This window comes from Apiospora aurea, assembly GCF_038362705.1.
Source record: "Apiospora aurea strain CBS 24483 chromosome Unknown utg000006l_segment0_segment0, whole genome shotgun sequence".
In the NCBI taxonomy this organism is placed as follows: domain Eukaryota; kingdom Fungi; phylum Ascomycota; class Sordariomycetes; order Amphisphaeriales; family Apiosporaceae; genus Apiospora; species Apiospora aurea.
The window spans coordinates 1509184-1528157 of NW_027117393.1; the positions used below are offsets into that span (position 1 = coordinate 1509184).

Here is an 18974-nt window from a genome sequence, read left to right on the forward strand (position 1 = left end):
TTCTTCACTCCCGTCCGGATTGCCCTCCCAGATCTGATGACTTGCCCATCCACTCCCAACCCATACGACTGGATGTACTTTTAGTGCAAGTTCCTGGTTCAACAGTGCCCCGTCAATCAAAAAGCGCCCCCTCCTGAGGACCGCCAGGGACGATCGACAAGGAACACCTTTATTGGATTACCAAGCACGAGCAGCCCAGCTCAGCACAGGACAGAAAACAAGCAAGGCGACGCAACGGGCTCAATGGACTGGACAGGAGAAGACACACCAGCATCACACACAGCCTGAACTGACTGAACACCACTGCACACCACACTGACCGAACTCGACCCCGAATTGCCCTCGAGCGAGCTGGGAGCGAACGAACACAGCCCATTGGCACTCCTGCAAACTAATCCGTCCCGGCAAAGTGGATCGACCTTACCAGGCCTGGGCCTATCACCGACTGACCGACTGGACTAGAGTGTCTGCTTCCTCCCTCCACCCTTGGCCTCTCTCTGCCACACTCCAGTCCTGGGCAGAGGCACTTACTTGACTTGATCGACCATGGGATCCACTGCTACATCGACAGCCGCCAACTCCAGTCCCCCATCGCCTACACAATTACAGCCAGAGCCTGCACGTTTTCCTCCGGATCATCATCAATCCCAATCTCGTCGGGGCAGCACTTTCCGCATCAGACAGAGACTGGCATCATGGCATTCGTCGCATGATCTGCACCGATTAACCCAGTCCCATCACTTCAACGACTCCAGCGACCCCAACGACACTGACTCCAATCCCAACAACAATAAGATGCCTTCATTGAAGTCGCCGAATGGCAACCTCAACCAGAAGATCAAGAATTTCTTCCGTATCGACCTCAAGTCCAACCACGGTTCCGAGAAGGAGAAGGGTCTCGATGGGTCCCTGAAGAGCAACGAGAGCAAGTCCAATGTGTTTCGCAATACAAAGTTCTTCTCCACCGTTGGTCGCCTCAGGTCTACCACAACCGCCAGCGAGGGCAACCCCTCGACGAGGCCATGAGCCCGACAGCCCATGCGAATCCGTATTACGCCCTCCAAGGCCATCCCGGCCTCCGACACCACAACGGCTCTGTGCCGCCGAGCCCGCCGGACACGCCCACTTTGAAAATCAGTGGTCCTGCCGGTCCTGCGAAACCTCAACCCACGAACGCTACCAAGGAAGAGCTGGCGCGGAAACTCCGCCGCGTAGCCAGTGCTCCCAACGCCCACGGCCTCTTCTCCTCCAAGGGAGGCAAAGGTAGCAACGAGAGACCCGCCACGGCAGAGTTGGGCAAAGAGCCTCTAATGCAGCATCCCGACTCGTCCACCTTGGGCTTCGTGGAGAAGCATGCCGCTTCTGATACCGCAAGCCTTTCCGTGCCCGATGGCGACGCGCTGGGCGCTCTACCGCCCCCGGCCGAAGTCCCTTGGCTTTCCGCAGGACATACAGCTCAAATTCCATCAAGGTCCGCACCGTCGAAGTTGGGCCAGCCAGCTTCGACAAGATCAAGCTTATTGGAAAGGGAGATGTTGGTAAAGTATATCTCGTGAGGGAGAAGAAGAGCTCCAGGTTATATGCCATGAAAGGTAAAGAAACACACCATCACTTTGAAGTGCGCTATTGCTTGGATCGTGTTCTGACTGTGAAATAGTTCTAAGCAAAAAGGAGATGATCAAGCGCAACAAGATTAAGAGGGCTCTCGCCGAGCAGGAAATCCTCGCGACGAGTAATCATCCTTTTATCGTTACTTTGTATCATTCATTCCAGTCTGAAGATCATCTCTACCTCTGTATGGAATACTGCAGCGGAGGGGAGTTCTTCAGAGCGCTCCAAACACGCCCCGGCAAATGCATTCCGGAGGACGATGCGCGATTCTATGCCGCCGAGGTCACAGCCGCCCTTGAGTATTTGCATCTCATGGGCTTCATCTACCGAGACTTGAAGCCCGAGAACATTCTGCTTCACCAATCAGGGCACATCATGCTGTCAGACTTCGACTTGTCGAAGCAGTCTGGCCCCGGCGGTAAACCGACCATGATCATGGGCAAGAATGGCGCGAGTACATCCTCGTTGCCTACGATAGATACCAAGTCCTGCATCGCCGATTTCCGGACCAATTCTTTCGTCGGTACCGAGGAATACATTGCGCCTGAAGTTATCAAGGGCAGTGGGCACACGAGTGCCGTTGATTGGTGGACTTTGGGCATCTTAATCTACGAGATGCTCTACGGGACGACGCCTTTCAAGGGAAAGAATCGCAATGCTACATTTGCGAACATTCTGCGAGAAGACATTCCCTTCCCAGAACACTCTGGGGCGCCGCAAATCTCCAAGTAAGTCTCAGATGTCGCGTATCGCTATGGGGGCAACCAATACTGACTGGATTAGCTTGTGCAAATCTTTAATTCGCAAACTTCTCATCAAGGACGAAACTCGACGACTCGGAGCCCGCGCTGGTGCTTCGGATATCAAGGTCCATCCTTTCTTCCGAACCACCCAGTGGGCCTTGATCCGTCATATGAAGCCTCCGATTGTACCCCACACGAGTAAAGACATAGATACCGTCAACTTCAGAAACGTCAAGGAAAGCGAAAGTGTCGACATCAGCGGTGCCAGGAAACTCAAGGGCGTGCCTCTTGACAGTGGATTGGCGACCCCCGGGGCGGATATCGTGGACCCCTTTGAGGAATTTAACAGTGTTACGTTACATCATGAAGGCGACGATCACTACGACAACCAAGGTTCATCGTCAACAAGGCGTTAATCTTGAGTCGCAGCTGGTTTTGCTTTACATGCCGGCATTTCCCAGAAGGAGACGCGTCCCAGCCGCTGTTGTCGTCCCTCTGCAGCGTTGTCGCATTTTCATGTTATTCCAAAAGCGAAAGACTGCTCGTTGCTGTTATCAAAAGACGGTATCGATCGACTGTATCGGGCGGATGCCTATGATACAGCTAGAGCGACTGTATCTTGTTATTATTACTAAACCAGGGCTAGCCTACGCCGCGAAGCCAATGTCCAGACAACGATGTCATTCTTATCACTCATTCTCAAGGCCAGGCCCAGGCCTGGCGGGGGTCGATTCCGACTATAAAATGGACGGTCATGGCAGAGCATCCCAGCATCAAGTAACATATTGTGGCGTTGTGGAAGTATATGGAGTTTTTTTGGCGTCGCATTACTGTTGATTAGGATCTCAATTTGGGCCAACTTACCGGCTCTATAGAAAGTCGCAGATATCGAGAATAAAAAGAAAATCCAATTCACGTGAGCAATGTCCCCGGGCGGCTGTGGTAATGACATGTTCATGCGTGTCTCACCCAGCCGCGAGGGACCAGTGTCTTCCCGCCGATCGACAGGAGATTTCCTAGGCACAATGCAAGATATTAATTTGCTATACACATCTGCGAAAGCACATGGAGTGTATTTTACTCGATTTGAGAGCACTGGCCTACACGGACAATCTGTTTCTACCCTTAGCCACTTTCCACTTCCCCAGCTTGCTGCTGCCTTACAACACGACCAGTACACTATCATCAGGCTCGAGAATACCAAGAATATCGTCGTGGTCGTATTGCTTCCACTGTCCCTGTACGCTTGTAACCCCCTCCCTTGTCGTGTCTCTGGGAGGCAGTCTGATGGCCGGCCCGCCGGCCGAGACAAAAAACACCAGCGCGGCCAGCTTTAGAGCTACTAGCTTCTGCAGAGGCCGCACGTGGAGCTTGGCAGTGAAAATCAGAAGCCCGCAGAGCAGCCTGCCAAAGTGCATCTTCTGGCTGGGAAGGGCAGGAAGGTGGTGGTGTGTCCCTGAAGCCGCCGTGGGTTCTGGTAAAATCCAACAGCAGCAGCAACAAGAAGACTAGCAACGCAAGATAGGGAGGAGGACAGGGCAAGGGGTAGAGGTTACACACACCCTTTAATGACCCCGGGGGACAAAGAGGTTGTATATCGTCGTTCGGGTGCTCATATGTACTGCTGCTGTGTCCTTTGTGCATGGTGCTGCTTCTTCTTCTCCTGCTTCTTTAAGCTCTTTTTGTCGTGGTTGGGGGTCTGTGGCGGGTCATCATCATAGCCATTTGGAAGGATTCGGACATCCGCCCTCTTATAACGCTTTGTCGCCCTGAGGAGGTAGAAAGAGAGAGAGAAGAAAAAGCCAGGATGGATTGGAGCTTGGACTTCAAAGCTGCTTGGGTTCAAGCCGAGCACTGTTACGTTACGGAGACAGTCAAGTCGGGGGTGCCCGTGTTAATCGACCTCGAAAACGTCGTCGGGGTTGTCATTTTTTTGTTTGTTTTTTTTCCTAATATCGTAGCTGGGCTAGCTTACCAAGGGTCTTGGTTGTATGGGCGTGATGAAAATTATACGAGCTACCCCTATCTCTTGCTACCTGGGAGGTCATGACAATAGGGGTCGCTCGTAGTATATTTCGCTTCTGCTTGTAGGTATTTTTACGGGTGTCATCGCAGCAACTGCACAGCTTTCGTTCTCATCGCGGCGCTATGTTCTTTCTCGATGTTGACGCACAATCACGGGATCGGTCCTGTGAGCTCCATTTAGGGGCCCCAGCTTTGGTGAGTTCACAGGCGCCGTGGCTGAACAACCAAAAAAAATATAGAAAGCAATAGCTTCAATAAGACTCGGGGTGGTCAGGAATGATATAAATCTCTCCAGGCCAAGGAAAATCAATCAATTGCGACTCGCCGATTTATTCGTGATGCATATCATATTCGGTGTGGTCGGAGACATCCGTTGTTACTTGTAATCTGTTACGCAACTGGCTTGCTTGGTGGGTCGGGCATGAAGGGATAGTAGTTAATGTAGATGATGTAGGTAGCAGCAGCTGTGCCGTCATCGGACGTTGCCCCCACCCCCCACCTCAACTTTCTGTAGACTTTTGATCGTGGGCCAGCTTCAAGAATCTCAACTGGCAAGCTACCAAGAAAGACCCTGATCGCCATTGAGAAAAGACCGCATAGTCCAACTACCCAAGATGGTTTCCCAAAAGTGAGTGGCCGCGCCTGCATCCCCCCCCAAACAAAAACAACATACCGAGGGAAATACTGACCGGCTGTTTCTCTGTGCCATCTTGTAGGGTGTTGATGCTCGGCGCCGGTTTCGTCACCCGCCCGACCCTCGATATCCTCTCCGAGCAAGGTGTTGCTGTGACTGTTGGTACGACTCTCCCTCCCTCCTGCTATCCGATGCAGTGCACATCTATATACAGCAACACGTCGTTGACCACCGCACAACACAGCTTGCCGAACCCTGGAGTCCGCCAAGGCTCTCTCGGCCGGCGTCAAGACTGCCACTCCCATCTCGCTCGATGTCACCGACGACAGCGCCCTCGATGCCGAGGTTGGCAAGCATGACCTCGTCATCAGCTTGATCCCCTACACCTTCCACGCCACCGTCATCAAGTCGGCCATCCGCCAGAAGAAGCACGTCGTCACCACCAGCTACGTCTCCCCCGCCATGATGGAGCTCGACCAGCAGTGCAAGGATGCCGGCATCACTGTCATGAACGAGATTGGCCTGGGTATGCATTTTGCTCCCCTCTCCGTCACAGGACTGCTTTTGTTTTCGAATGCTGACTAGCTCCTCTATGAAACAGACCCCGGTATTGATCACTTGTGTAAGAGCCGCTCCATGGTCCCGAGTGCCAGCAGCTTGCCGCAGTACTGACCCTCCCTTCAGATGCCGTCAAGACCATCGACGAGGTCCACCAGGAGGGCGGAAAGATCCTGTCGTTCCTTTCTTACTGTGGTGGCCTTCCGTCGCCGGAAAGCTCTGGAAACCCTCTGGGTTACAAGTTCTCCTGGTAATGTTGCCCCTATACCCCCAGGAACACGATTTTTTGCCAGTGGCTCGGAACGTTCCCACTGGTCTCACGTGTTCAGGGCCGAGAGACTTGAATGCAGTTCATGCTAATATAGATGATTTAAGGTCGCCTCGTGGTGTCCTGCTGGCTTTGAGAAACCCTGCTAGCTTCTACCAAGATGGAAAGGTGGCCAATGTGGCTGGTCCTGGTAAGATAAGCCTGGAGTATCAGCCTCTATATTGAATAGCAGCACTAACAGCGCAATTCCAAAGACCTGATGGCCACTGCCAAGCCATACCACATCTACCCTGGTAAACAGCACCTGTCGCATGATCTGGGCGAGGCCATGAACGTGTGCCCGCTTGTTAATATCAGTGATGACTAACACCGATTGAAGGATTCGCTACTGTTGCGTACCCCAACAGAGACTCTACCCCTTACAAGGAGCGCTACAACATCCCCGAGGCCCAGACTATTGTCAGGTGAGTCGACCAAACCATACTGTTGTTTCTTTGATTCGAAATTGACACGATTATAGGGGTACTCTGAGATACACAGGTTTCCCCGAGTTCGTCAAGGTCCTTGTCGACATCGGCTTCCTGAAGGATGAGGAGCAAAGCTGCTGCAAGGAGTCTACCGCCTGGAAGGAGGCCACCAAGACTATTGTCGGTGCCCCTTCTTCGGACGAGAAGACCCTCATCGGCACCATTTCCTCCAAGACAACCTTCAAGGACAACCAGCAACGCGACCACATTCTGGGTGGCCTTCGATGGCTTGGTCTCTTCTCTGACGAGAAGGTGAGTTTTGTGCCCGACGTTTCGGTTTGATCCAAATTCAAGTTACTACGGAAAGTAAATTGCTGGCGCTTTTCACTAACACTGTCATTTTGAAGACCATCCCAAGAGGAAACCCGCTGGATACCCTCTGTGCCACCCTTGAGAAGAAGATGCAGTATGGCGAGGGAGAGCGTGACATTGTCATGTAAGTGAACAAGTTCCAACGCACATGATGCATACTAATGCTACATAGTCTGCAACACAAGTTCGAGGTTGAGTTGAAGGATGGAACCAAACAGACCAGAACCTCGACTCTCGTCGAATACGGTAGCACCGACCCCAGCGGCTACTCGGCCATGGCCAAGCTCGGTAAGTATCCGTGTTCATTTAAGCACTACTTGGAAGTGAACTGATTGTTTGTAGTCGGCGTTCCTTGCGCAGTTGCCGTTCAGCAAGTCCTGAACGGAACCCTCTCCGAAAAGGGTGTCCTCGCTCCCATGAACAGCAAGATCAACGATCCCTTGATCAAGGAGCTCAAGGAGGTAAGTAAACATCCCCGAATGGTGTTATTACATAGACTGACTTTTGCTCGATATAGAAGTACGGCATCTTCTGCAAGGAGGAAATCGTTGCATAGATGTATAGAAGTGTATGGGGGAAAGGGCGCCGTAGAACAAAATGGAGTTAAAATACCAAAAATGAAATCTATTCGATGACATGCGTTCCATCTCCGCATATTCGTCATTTATCAATGGAGGATAATGCGCACGCTATTGTCAACAACGCGTTGTAGATGACTGGGCTTACGCAGAACATACTGATATATTGCCACACCACAATCTTCTTAGACCGGGGACTTTCTGGCTTGTCCTGGGCTGACGTAGGTTTATAGACACAATAAGATTCCCATTGTAGACCCATTCATACACTAAGTCGTCTCCATTAGAATGAAAATAACACCTACGTGGAATCTTGCCACAAATCCCGTGCCCCCTGCGACGGGGGTGTCACCAAATCCCACGTGCCGTGATTATCTGGCCAATCTTCCATTCCTACGATTCCCGTGTGGTCGGACTTTCAGTGAGCTGTTCAAATATAGGCCCAAAAGAGGGAAACTGGAGTGTTCTATCCAGTCTTCTCGGAATAGCCCAGAACCCAACCGCGCGGCTCGCTGCGTCGGGCATCTTGTGGACGTCCTCGAGCTCTTCATGGTCTGTACCCTCACTGTCGATGCCGTGCTGTAGGATATGTACCTCCCAGCGCTGGACCTTGAGGCGGTGGCTGCTCGGGTAGGTGAACATCAAAGTTCTCTCCTGGTCCGTCTTGAACTAGAGGGGTATCATACGGGTTAGGGAAAGGAACAGGTGCGTATGGTTGCATGTCTTGACTTACCTGGATAGACGCGACCCGGTTGTTCCGTAGAATACCAATGGCCATCCGCGATAGCTGCTCGCCCTCATTCAGGGTCTCGGTTATAGTCTTTTCTCCAGGGGTCCCGAGGGATAATACTCGACCGGAACGAAAAGTGAACGACAAAGCCGCGGGCTCGCTAGTCATCCACTTAAAGGTCATTTGAATAGCCTCCAGCGAATCGCTACCGCCATCGATGGTTTTCTCCTGCAGGAAAACCTGCTCACGCACAGCCCACTCGGCCACTTGTCGATTCAAAGGACCGAAAAGGAGGTCCCGATGGGCCACGTCGTCGTTATGACGAGACATCACCCGGACATGATCCCACTGATAGTTGCAACCCCATGCTATGGCATCAAGTCTCTCGTAAGGGGTTTCCCTAAAGCAGAGGCGGACGTCTCCTTCGGCCGGCCGACGCATGACTTTCATGGTCGCTCCCTTCGAAGTGGTGATCCAAATTCCACTCAAGGGGCCGAACTTGACTCGGTTGAAGCGATTGGCGGCATGGTGAAAGGTGACAATCTCTACCACGCGCTCGTCCCCGCTGATCTCCAGCGACTTGTGCTCCGAGATCCATTGCCCAACCACAACCGGCAAAGCCGAGCCCTCATATTCCAGCCTGAGCCCTGATATATGGTGCGATTCACGCGAAAAACCAACATCTCCGACAGAAACCCGGATCCTGCGCAGGCCTGATAGATTTGCGGATGTGAATGCAAATCCTCCATTGTGTGCCAGAAGCTCATTCGCAGAGTAAAGCATCGGGGTTATAATGGCATCCCATGGGTTCTTGCAAGGTGAAATGTCGTCTATAGACGAATCGTTAAGGGTCTGGCTCGCAGGAATGTCAAGGACAGCAAAATCGCGAAAATGACCCGAAGGTGAGCTATGCAAACTGAAAAAGGAGGTGAAGACTTTGCCGGCGGGAGCCTTCCTATTATTGTGGAATAGTGTACCCTGTGGTAGATTTTCTCCATGTAAACCAAACGCAATAGACCTGTCCGCAGTAGTTGAGAAAGAAAGTCGTTGGATGGTATCATGGGACGGCGAGTATGCAGTGTCCACCTGACAGATCCTCTCGCCTCTCTGTCCAGCAAGGGAGAATGACTGCACGATACAATGGTATTTCGTACCGTTTCGCATCGTATAGAACTTGCGACCAAATGTTCTCTCACTTCCATCAGCGTAGGTGAAGGACATGCCAAGGAAAACTTGAGGGAACATGCCCATGTAGACGTTGACTTGCGTCAACAGCTTCAGTAGTCGACCGTCCTGGCCACCAAAGTCCATGGCTGTACATAGGTTGAAACTTTGTTGAGTCGCAGGGTAATCGTGCTTCCACTCCACTCGAGATTCTGGTGAGGCCGGGGTCCATACCTGAGCAACATTGGTATTCTCTGTCAATGAGGGCGATTCTGTGGCCGGCTGCGATCCAAACAGCTCCAAGGCAACAATCTTGCAAGCATCAAGCCCAACCACGAGACCAATATCTTGCAGCTTTTTGCCAACCTTCAGTTCAGAAAACCCGCTATCCACATCAGTACAGTCATCGAATTGGCCTACGATGTAAGACTTAGGAGATTCCAGGGTCCGCGTCTGAAGACAAAGTCCAATAACCCCGGAGATCGTTACGTGAAACGAAATAGCGTCTACAACTTCCAGAGAGTCCAGTGCCAACGTGTGTTCGTTCGAGGGGTTGATGAACCCAGTTCTCGAGTATTCAAAGAACTCTTCAGATTCTCTTATCGCGAGCACTCGGAGGCCAGAGATGTAGTTTTTGTTCGCGAGTGGTACAAATGAAACTCCCAACTTGAGTATCTGGCTTTGAGCTGATCTGGGGAGACCAATATACTGCTTCTCAAAAAGGCGAGACCCTGCGGCCAACGGGGGGAGTCGTGGACTGCGCAAACTCTAGGGTCACATTCGAAGATACGCTACCCAAGGAGGAGAATTCTTCAGGTATACGAGGCGGTCTTCCTAGATATGGCGACCTAGCGACTGCGTCCATATTCTGGAGGCGCAAAGTCAAGGCTGGTGTGATATGCCACAAGATTTTCCATATACGCCGTCGATTCATGAAACCGGGGTACGTTGGAAAGCCTTTGAGCATGCTTTGGGCTTTCTGGTACAGTTGACGCCAATTTATGGGCTCTGGTGGTAGATGGTCCTCCCTCAGGGCGAAAGCAAAGGCCATCTCTGCGTCATCGTTGAACCGTGATGCCCAAAACCTCTGCGATAGAAGGGATGGTGCTGTGTATGCGGCGACATGTCTGGAAGCAAGTCGTAGGTTGCAGACAGTCCTTGAAGGCAGGCTCGAAAGGATCAACATTATGATCTCGCTCGGAAGTCGATTGAACATATCTGTTTCTCCACCTTCCGCACCCTGGATGCCCATAGACGAGGTGCTGGCCAGCGAGTCTATCATGCTTTCCGCCTCAAAGTCGAACTCATCGTCCGGATCCTGCAATATGTAGAATAGGTCGGAGCCGAAAATCGTCGAGAGAGGATCCTGTGCCCACGTATCATTGGAGCGGAATTGCAATGCGCCCCCATAGTCGTGCCCTGGTAGTAACCCCCTGAAATAGTGGCAGGGGTGTTGTATAAAATAGCGAACAGGTGACGAGCAATAGTCTTGGATGGGAATGATCCCTCTGGGTCGACCGTATGCCTCAAAAGCTTCCAGCAGAAGTCATGAACCGCATAACACCAGTACTGCTGGAACCCTGTATTATGAAGATCGTTGACGCCCAGCTGTGCTGCAGGATCCTTGTAGGACGTGCTCTCATCCGCATCAGCGCAGATCTGCCGGTGGCCATTAAGATAGCCAACGCCCGTAGCATAGGGCTCATGGACGTATGCTCGTGCTCGAATGGCCCGGACAGCAGCATTCCAGCGCAGTTCGCTATCGTCGGCGGTGTCACCATCGTGAACCTCGACCTGAACACCGCAAAGGGCACAGTATATGTCGCTCATTGCGACTGCATAGGCTGTGCTGGCTGCTTCGAATACAGTTGTAGCAGCAAGATTTACCGAGTAGCGTTCAGGTGAATCTCCCTATTTATACGCTGCCCACTTAAGAAGGGAAGACCTTGAATTATCGTATCCAGACACAGCTGTAGTCCTGCCCAATCCACGCATATGCCAGTCAAGGACCGGCTGATGTTATTGCTCGGTCTTGTCTGCACCTTACTGTAGAGCAATAGCAGCGAGTGGCCGTCTGGTTTATAGGCACCTTTGGCAAGCAGAAAGCCACCAGTGCTATGGGAAGTGAGTACGACCCGGCACCCACTGGCTGAGCCTCCGTCGGTGGCGGTCGGTGAAGTAAAGACGTCGGGTGGCGACCTCGAGAACCGAGAAACAGCAGAACCAGAAGCCCAAGAAAGGGAAAAGGACGAACAACTGAGCAGGCAATCGAAGAAGTTTGACAGCGAGATGGGAAACTTGCTTCTACTGAGGACCTCAAACTGGGAACAACATGAAAAGGTGACTCGAGGAGAAAGAGCACAAGCAACATTGAAGCAAGCGATGGTGGTTGCCTGCGGTCCCACTTTATTACATCCTCCTTACATTGATATTGATGCAAATCCAACACCATTTACATCTTACCTGCAGCTGCCCCTTGGGGAGCAAGCGGGGTTGTTGCGTCGTCTCGGTAATTGCTGTTTTATGTATTTTTCGACCTGGCCGTCCTCAAGCCGGCTTTCGGTTGGATCCCGAATCCCGTACGTCCAAGTCCGGCCGGATTCTAAGCGCGACAAAGTTCATCTCGCCTTTGCTACTACAACCATGTCATACATTTTTGCCTACCAAATTATCATGTTGTGATTTTCCTTGTCCGAAATACAGGGCGCTTGCATACATAGCTATACATATATATATATATATATATGAATTGCATCCGAGGTCGTTGCTCGTCAGCCTACCAACGACTATGTCTCCCGGGGTTATGTCTTTTCTTGAACCAAATCCCCGACGAATGCTAGCCTATTCCTTTGGGGATCGACGACTCTTGCGTACTCCAGGAGCAGCCGCCACACGTACAGCAACATATCGTCTTTCCGCAAGGCTTGGCTCGCCCATCTGCTGCCCTCCTCCGCTATCCGTCTGCCCTGCGCGTCGTGGCTCTCTAGGAAGAACTCCATGATCGCGTAGATGTCCATGAAGGTGTTGTCGAAGGGCACGAAGTGCACCCACGGGACCAGCCGGCCATCGTGCCATTCGGTGTAGACCGTCGCCTTCAGGGGGCAGCTCGTGCTCCGCAGAAAGCCGCGCCAGCGGCCGCTGAACGAGTTCCCGTCGATGTCGGGCAGGTACTTGTAGGCGTACTGCTCCTTCATCGGTTTCTCCTTGACCACGTCCAGGAAGGGGCTCGAGTAGCTGCAGGTGTGCACACGCTTCTTCTTGCTGTCCACCTCCCCGGGACAACACATGAGGTCCACGACCCCGACGTCGGCATGCATTGCTAGCCAGCTTCCCATGAACCCATTTCTTCGAGCACTGATGTTGTACACGCTGGGCGGGAGAAGCGCAAACGTGGGGGGCCGCGGCTTCGTCGGCGGCTATGACTTTTTGCAGAGTCGTCCCGTTCATCATCTGGGCCCAGCGGTGGCGTTGAAAGTGCCACCAGTTGTCTACTTTGTTGCGGCCGCCGCTGGCCACGCCACGCCACATGAACCCTTCCATCTTGCCTTCCCACAACCCGCCGATCCTTTGCCGCCCGAATACCGTTTATCGTCAGCAAGATACACGGCCCCTGGGATTAATATCTCATTGTTCTGTGGCAACTTGGAACCCCCAAAGATTGGCAGAAGCTCGTGGGTAGTCGACATGCTGACGCTCTCGACGAACGTTCCGTGTAGGCCGCGGAGATGAGGCTGCACACATGCATCCTGGGAGGTTGTGAAGTTTCGAACGAAACCCTTGTATGTATATGTATCGACAGGCCCCGTAGGGTAGATGTCCTTGACTGGGCCGTTGAACGAAGGCAGACTCGAGATATTGCGGGAGTCACTGTCAGGGGGCATGTGGCGCGTACATGATCCCAGTATTTGTGTGCTTCACCGCCGATCCAATGAGGGTCATATGGTTCTGTTTGCGTGTCGACGTCAGCATACCCGGTATAAGTCGAAACCGCTTCTGATGCAGGGAACATATCCCGCGTCCTTCGCTCCGTTCTCACATATTCGTCGATCTTCTCCCAAGGCACTAACACTCGGGGTTCATCCATAACGTTGATGGCCATGTCTAGATCCGGTAGGTGCCCTATCTCCTTCACCAGCTTGGCCCAAATCTGCATCCACTGGTTGCCTCGCTCGGGGTCTTCTGAGACCAGGGAGACTTTGCCACTGCGGATGCGAATCACCTCGGGTTGCGAGTGGGCACGGCGGCGGAGCTCCGGCTGATCGAGGGCCCAGAAGGGGTTGATGTCGTGGTATATGCGGTCGAAAAAGTCCTCGACGATGACAGCATCCCTCTTTTGCGCGGCCTTGAACCAGTCGTCAAACCCGGGAGGCGGGTGGCGGCCTCGGCGCTCCCTGTAACGACCTGCAGCTTCTTCGATGGTGTTAGAACGTGCCGCCTGAAGCCTTGCGAACTTCTCGTGGCCTTCTTTAATCAAGTCCATAATCGGATGGGGGAGTATGCATTCGGACCATCCGCCTCCGTCTCCGTTGCTCGGTTAGGTTGCCCATTGTTGGTCCATGTAAACGCCGGCGTCGTTGGTGTCGTTGTTTGACTGGATCTTCTCCGAGGGACGATCGTGTATAGGATCAGTGCAGCAACGCCCAGAATGACCACATTCTTCAAAAGCTGACTATTTGAGCAACGAACCATGGCGGCACTCTTGGTGCAAGTGGTGGAGTGCAAGAAAGTGTTATTGCTCTCTGAACCCGAAAGCTGCCTCGCTGCAAATTAACAGCAAGTAATTTGAGCAACTTGCCTCAGTGTACAGCCTTTAGGAGAAACCCAAAGTTGAGCGAGATGATTTCAGCTAACCAACAAAGGGAGGGCACGAACAGAGATGCCTCACATTGCTACACAAGCACAACATGGCCGGATGACAAGCGAGTCACCTCGAGTTTGGTCATTGTACGTACCCCTTCCCACAACGAACACTGCAAAATCCGCAGGACAAGCTGCACTCTGTAGCCGGCCAGTTTACTAGAGACCAGGATAAGCACCTTGCAATTCGAAGACAGCCTGAGCCGCACCGCAGTTCCATCATTGTAGGTGTTCGTCACATACACGAGTCTTATAGGATAAGAATAGTACGGAGACGAAGGTGGTGATTATATATGAACCAGGAATTCAGCAGCCTGCCTTTTCTCCTTGCAAAATCGTCTTCTTTACTGCCTTGATAGTGCTGCCTGAATGTGCCACCACAGAAGATAAACTGTTCAATTGCCAAGTGTGAAACCAAATGCGTTCTTGTACTCTGATGGGACTAATATGCAGCAATCCTACCTCTGCCAAACGTCAAAGAGAACCGGCCAGGGATGTATTCAACACTGAAGCGCATATATGACCAGCCTGGGTGCTATTTAGACTCTGGCGATCCAGTGCTAGCGTAAATTTGAAGGGGTGGCTGACACTAAGTTAGGCCAAATTCTAAAGAAGTCACCTAACCCAGCCGCATCCAATGTATAGGATGCCTCTATCCATATCCTGTTTCCCGAGCACACCTGTTGTAAGTCGAGTCGATAACTTGTACCCTACCTTACCCCATAGAGCAGCGATGCATAGACACTTTCCAGTCCGTATCGGTTCCATAACTGCAGCAACCCGAGGGCCACGATCGTCATTTCACGGGCATTAGCATCGCGCGCTAGATGGCGCTATGCGATCAAACTATCCATTCATGGCGCGCAGAAGCCCTGAAGCAGAAGATTGTTGTTGATCACCCACCCAGCCGCCTGGGACGGCTCGCCAGAATGCTCGCTTCCCTTCAGCTGAGCTCCGATCTGGTGGTTGGAAGTGGAAACAATTTGACTTACTCGAGTTGGTTGCCCAGGCGGTAGAAATTTCAGACGACATGCCAGGCCAACCAAGGAGCTGCCACCGAAGAAAAAACACGCATGATAAGACAGCGCAGTTGCTTTCTCAGTTGCTGGAAGCGGGACTCTCTACTTGGACGATTAGTTAAACATTCGCATCACATACACCGAAAAGTACTGTAATCAATGGCGGCTCCATCGTCTTTTGGCTCGCAGAGCCCCGAGGTACAGGTGCAGTCCATTGAGGTCAACGGAGGCCTCGACGGGTCTGAGTGTGCCATGAGTGAAAGAGCTCGAGCAGAGAGCTCCAGGGCGTACCTGATGGATTTACGAGGCGATGGCTCCTCGCGCCGCATTATACAAGGGCCTGAACATTTGGAAACGGAAATGCGCAAAAGCGTCATCAATGGCAGCGCGCGCCTCCTGGTAGTTCACGGCTTGCCTGTAGACTATCTTGAGTTATTAAGGGATATTTCATGGGTTGAAGCGGACATAGTTGACTCTATGTCCAGAAGGCGACCATCCCGAAATCCCTGGAAAGACGACTACGTCCTTTGTTACGAGTACCCCGAACAACTGGTGGACAATAGACATGATACCCAAAAGTCATCACTCGACTTAAGCTTGCCAAAAGGTTCGCCTTCCTTGGACTTGTTGGATGATCCACCACGGTACTCCATCCCGCAGTCGAATGGCCAAGTAGCGATCTGCCGTGCTACGCTACGGGCGTGTCTAGAAGAAAGACACGGTAAGTGGCTTGGTGGTAGGCAGTGTGGAAGTGCGTCATTACTAACGTCTGTAGTTTTGTTCCTGGACCGCTGCCTATGGCGAGATGGGTCACATCTCGGGAAGGGTGTGGATGGGAGCTTCGTGACGAAGCCGTGTGCTTGTAACAACAATTCCGCTCATGGCTGGGACTTGGACGGCGCCACACGTTCTGAGGAAGAAGCGAGCCTTGAACAAAGAATCTGGGAATACCTCAATAAGACCCGCATTTGGGAAACGCCCATAAGTGCTGGCCACATACCGAGGGCGGTTGGGCTACAGACATGTTTTGCGCAATGCGTATATGCTTCCTGGGCCGAACTGCTCGAGTCTTTGACGCTAGAAGGCGACATGCGGAAATATATGAATCTCCTTCAGCAAATCCAGCGGTCACTGGAGCGGAACATAGACGCAGAGAAAGCCATTCCAGAACAGAAGTTCACGGGACCAGACTGGCGAGAACTCCTGGAGAGAGTGGAACGCAAAGTACGACTGACTGCTCAGCTGAGCCCGGGGGCAGTCATCCAGATGCCAGCCGCCGCCCCAGAACAACCAGCAACAGAAGTGGTCGGTAGCAAGCCAAAGGAGGAACCCACGAGCCCCGAAGCAGAAGAGAACAAGCGAAGCCTGGACCGTGTGGCGTATCTCGGCGGCGTCCTCCTGCCCATGACCATCGTATCGGGCATTCTCGCCATGGGCGACACGTTCGGCCCCACCGGCGACATGTTCTACGTCTTCTGGGCCACGGCGGTCCCTCTGACCCTGCTGACCCTGGCCATCATCTACGCCGACTCCATCCGCCGCGTCGAGGTCTGGATCGAAGAAGCGCAGAGCACCTATGATGCTCAGGCGGCGGCGGCGGCGGCGGCAGCAGCAGCAGCAGCATCGGCATCGGGTGGATTACTGGGCAGGATGAAAAAGAAGCCGCTGCTGCAACAAGGGGCGGCGGCGGCGGCCCCCGATCTGGAGCAGGCGGTCTCCTACAGCGAAACGGTCACCATCGACTATGGCGTGCCCGGCGTGGCCCCCGAGGCGGCAACGACCAGAATCGGCGAGCCCGTCACGTACATGGCTGAAGAACCGGCCATAATGGGACCGGCGGGGGAGCAAAGTGGTGTTGATGGCAGTGAGCCGCGCGTGTGGAAGAAAGAGGAGCTGGGCTGGCTCGGTGCCTGGAAGACGATTTTGGGAATTTACAAACTGCAAGATATGAAGAAACATCCTTGGCATATTCATACTCATGAGAAGACTACTACGACAACGACAACGTAGACAGGCCCAGGGGTTTCAACTCCATTAGACATCCATATACATCATACAGATCTCCATAAGAGAGTAACGATTGCCATTTGTTCATGGCCCGCCCCGGAACGATATCCTGATATCATACTCCGAAGAATGAACACTGCAAGTCTTCACGTTCCGAAGCCAGCAACTTAGAAATCAGGCAGCAGAGGGAGGTACAGGTACATTAGGTTGTTATATTGATCGTCGCATGGTCTTCATAAGGTTCCACAACCTGGTGGTGTATATACATAAGCCGTATTTTTGACTCTATACCTGGGTCGCTTGCTTATTTCCAAGCTATAATGCAATGCGGTGGCACCCCGCCACCGGCCGTCATGAGAGGGAGATTTTTTTGTACACCGACGTGACCCAACGCCAACCGCCAAACAGGCCATCGTAATAATAGTACAGAGCTATTCGCACATGATAGTGATATGATGATATCCGCAGTTGATCGTCGCATTTACTGGTTCTTGACCACGCCAACCTTGGCAGCTCGTAACACGCGGCCGTTGAGCTTGAAGCCCTTCTGCTGCACGTGGAAGACGGTGTTGTCCTCCTTGTCGGGCATGGGCGTCATGAAGGTGGCCTCGTGCTCGTTGGGGTTGAACTTGTCGCCCTCGGGGTCGAAGCGCTCCAGGCCGTGCTTCGCCAGGGTCGACATCATGATGCCGTCGGTCATCTTGACGCCCTCGTAGAAGCTCTGGAGATCCTCGTTGACGGCCTCGCCCTCCTTCAAGGCCTTGAGCTTCTCCTCGCCCATGGTCAGGGCGCGATCCAGGTTGTCCACGCTATCGACGAGGTCTTTCGCGAACTTCTGAATGGCGAAGTCTCGTGCGGACTTCATGTCCCTCGTTGTTCGGTCCTGAAGATTGCGGAAGTCGGCGACGGAGCGCAAGCATTTGTCCTGGAGCAAAAATTAGCCATTTTGGTCGATTATCTTGATGGGTGGGGTTATGTCGCTCTTACTTTCCACTCGGTAGCCTCCTTGTCCTTGGCTTCTAACTTCTTCTTGAGCTCGGCTTCAGCGCTCGACGGTGCTTCGGCCTCTTTGGCCTCGGAAGACTGAGATGGCTCTTCCTCTTTCTTTGTCGCTGACTCTGCTTGGTCGCTATACCATCTTGACCTCGGTGCCAGAGTAACAGCCCTTAGCGGCGCCGGGGCAAACTGGGATCTGAAAATGGGTGTTTGCGCGGAGAATCTCGAGCTGGAGCGCAGAGCCCTTGTGGATGTAGAAATTGCTTGCTTGAACATGGTGGTTGCTGCGGTGTGGAGGCTTTTCGGGTCTTGGAAAAGTTGTAGGCTTAGGGCGACGTTGTCGTGGGGGTGGAAGTTGAGGCCGGCTGGTGGTGGTACTTAAGTTGGTGGTACTGCAAGCTTGATGATGAGCTATCACTCCAGCTTCCGAAATTTTTGGCGAGACAGGCTGGATCGGCGGCAGTCGGGACGGTCCACTAGAGCTTGTGTCATTGGAGGTATCCCGGTACGTACCTCGCCAAAAGGCAGAAGGCCTGGTTTATAGGGCGATAATCCACAATTTATTAGGTACTGCCAACCTCAAGCCGCTTCATGTTATCAAACCATCTCCGCTCCAAACCGACATGCGATCATCGTGGGCTTCGCGGAACATCGATGCCATTCTGCTGCGTCCATATTCATACCATGTCACCCTAGCAGTACCTCAAAGGCCGAGTCTCAATTCCGACATCGGGTTGGGATCGGCAACACCGTCCGCTTGGACTAGCTGCCGCAAACCACCACCACCACCACAGCAGCCTCCGACCAAGCCACACGCTATTCTGACAGCCTTGCAGCAGTCAACGCGCTAAGCAGCTGGACGACCCACCGCGACTCTGTACTGGCTGGTCGGCTTGCATTCAGAACTTCTGGTTGTTCAGCCTCGACGATTTTAGTAGCTGGCAG

The 18974-nt window shown here is 52.8% G+C and overlaps 7 protein-coding genes across 7 annotated transcripts; 3 read left to right on the forward strand and 4 right to left on the reverse strand.

Moving 5' to 3' along the window:
* Positions 1 to 546: 546 nt before the first annotated feature.
* On the forward strand, positions 547 to 2770 carry PG986_009071 (Protein kinase-like (PK-like); the record flags this gene model as incomplete). Its single annotated transcript, XM_066845293.1, is given in 5 exon segments — positions 547 to 966; positions 981 to 1427; positions 1472 to 1592; positions 1658 to 2339; positions 2395 to 2770. The coding sequence occupies 5 exon segments, from the start codon at positions 547 to 549 to the stop codon at positions 2768 to 2770; spliced, it is 2046 nt and encodes a 681-aa protein (XP_066697691.1).
* A 744-nt stretch (positions 2771 to 3514) lies between these two features.
* PG986_009072 (uncharacterized protein) lies at positions 3515 to 3772 on the reverse strand (the record flags this gene model as incomplete). Its single annotated transcript, XM_066845294.1, has 1 exon — positions 3515 to 3772. One exon carries the CDS (start codon positions 3770 to 3772, stop codon positions 3515 to 3517), a length of 258 nt encoding a protein of 85 aa, XP_066697692.1.
* A 1221-nt stretch (positions 3773 to 4993) lies between these two features.
* Positions 4994 to 7234, forward strand: PG986_009073 (Saccharopine dehydrogenase; the record flags this gene model as incomplete). Its single annotated transcript, XM_066845295.1, has 13 exons — positions 4994 to 5007; positions 5096 to 5175; positions 5258 to 5539; positions 5615 to 5635; positions 5698 to 5821; positions 5947 to 6029; positions 6094 to 6195; positions 6219 to 6303; positions 6360 to 6618; positions 6714 to 6802; positions 6851 to 6966; positions 7021 to 7139; positions 7196 to 7234. 13 exons carry the CDS (start codon positions 4994 to 4996, stop codon positions 7232 to 7234), a joined length of 1413 nt encoding a protein of 470 aa, XP_066697693.1.
* A 415-nt stretch (positions 7235 to 7649) lies between these two features.
* PG986_009074 (uncharacterized protein) lies at positions 7650 to 10980 on the reverse strand (the record flags this gene model as incomplete). Its single annotated transcript, XM_066845296.1, is given in 4 exon segments — positions 7650 to 7919; positions 7990 to 9907; positions 9918 to 10569; positions 10581 to 10980. 4 exon segments carry the CDS (start codon positions 10978 to 10980, stop codon positions 7650 to 7652), a joined length of 3240 nt encoding a protein of 1079 aa, XP_066697694.1.
* Positions 10981 to 11951: 971 nt separating this feature from the next.
* PG986_009075 (Lipopolysaccharide-modifying protein) lies at positions 11952 to 13630 on the reverse strand (the record flags this gene model as incomplete). Its single annotated transcript, XM_066845297.1, has 4 exons — positions 11952 to 12419; positions 12517 to 12715; positions 12793 to 13017; positions 13122 to 13630. The coding sequence occupies 4 exons, from the start codon at positions 13628 to 13630 to the stop codon at positions 11952 to 11954; spliced, it is 1401 nt and encodes a 466-aa protein (XP_066697695.1).
* A 1555-nt stretch (positions 13631 to 15185) lies between these two features.
* On the forward strand, positions 15186 to 17036 carry PG986_009076 (uncharacterized protein; the record flags this gene model as incomplete). Its single annotated transcript, XM_066845298.1, has 2 exons — positions 15186 to 15747; positions 15802 to 17036. The coding sequence occupies 2 exons, from the start codon at positions 15186 to 15188 to the stop codon at positions 17034 to 17036; spliced, it is 1797 nt and encodes a 598-aa protein (XP_066697696.1).
* Positions 17037 to 17514: 478 nt separating this feature from the next.
* PG986_009077 (GrpE protein-like protein) lies at positions 17515 to 18305 on the reverse strand (the record flags this gene model as incomplete). Its single annotated transcript, XM_066845299.1, has 2 exons — positions 17515 to 17958; positions 18021 to 18305. The coding sequence occupies 2 exons, from the start codon at positions 18303 to 18305 to the stop codon at positions 17515 to 17517; spliced, it is 729 nt and encodes a 242-aa protein (XP_066697697.1).
* Positions 18306 to 18974: the final 669 nt, after the last annotated feature.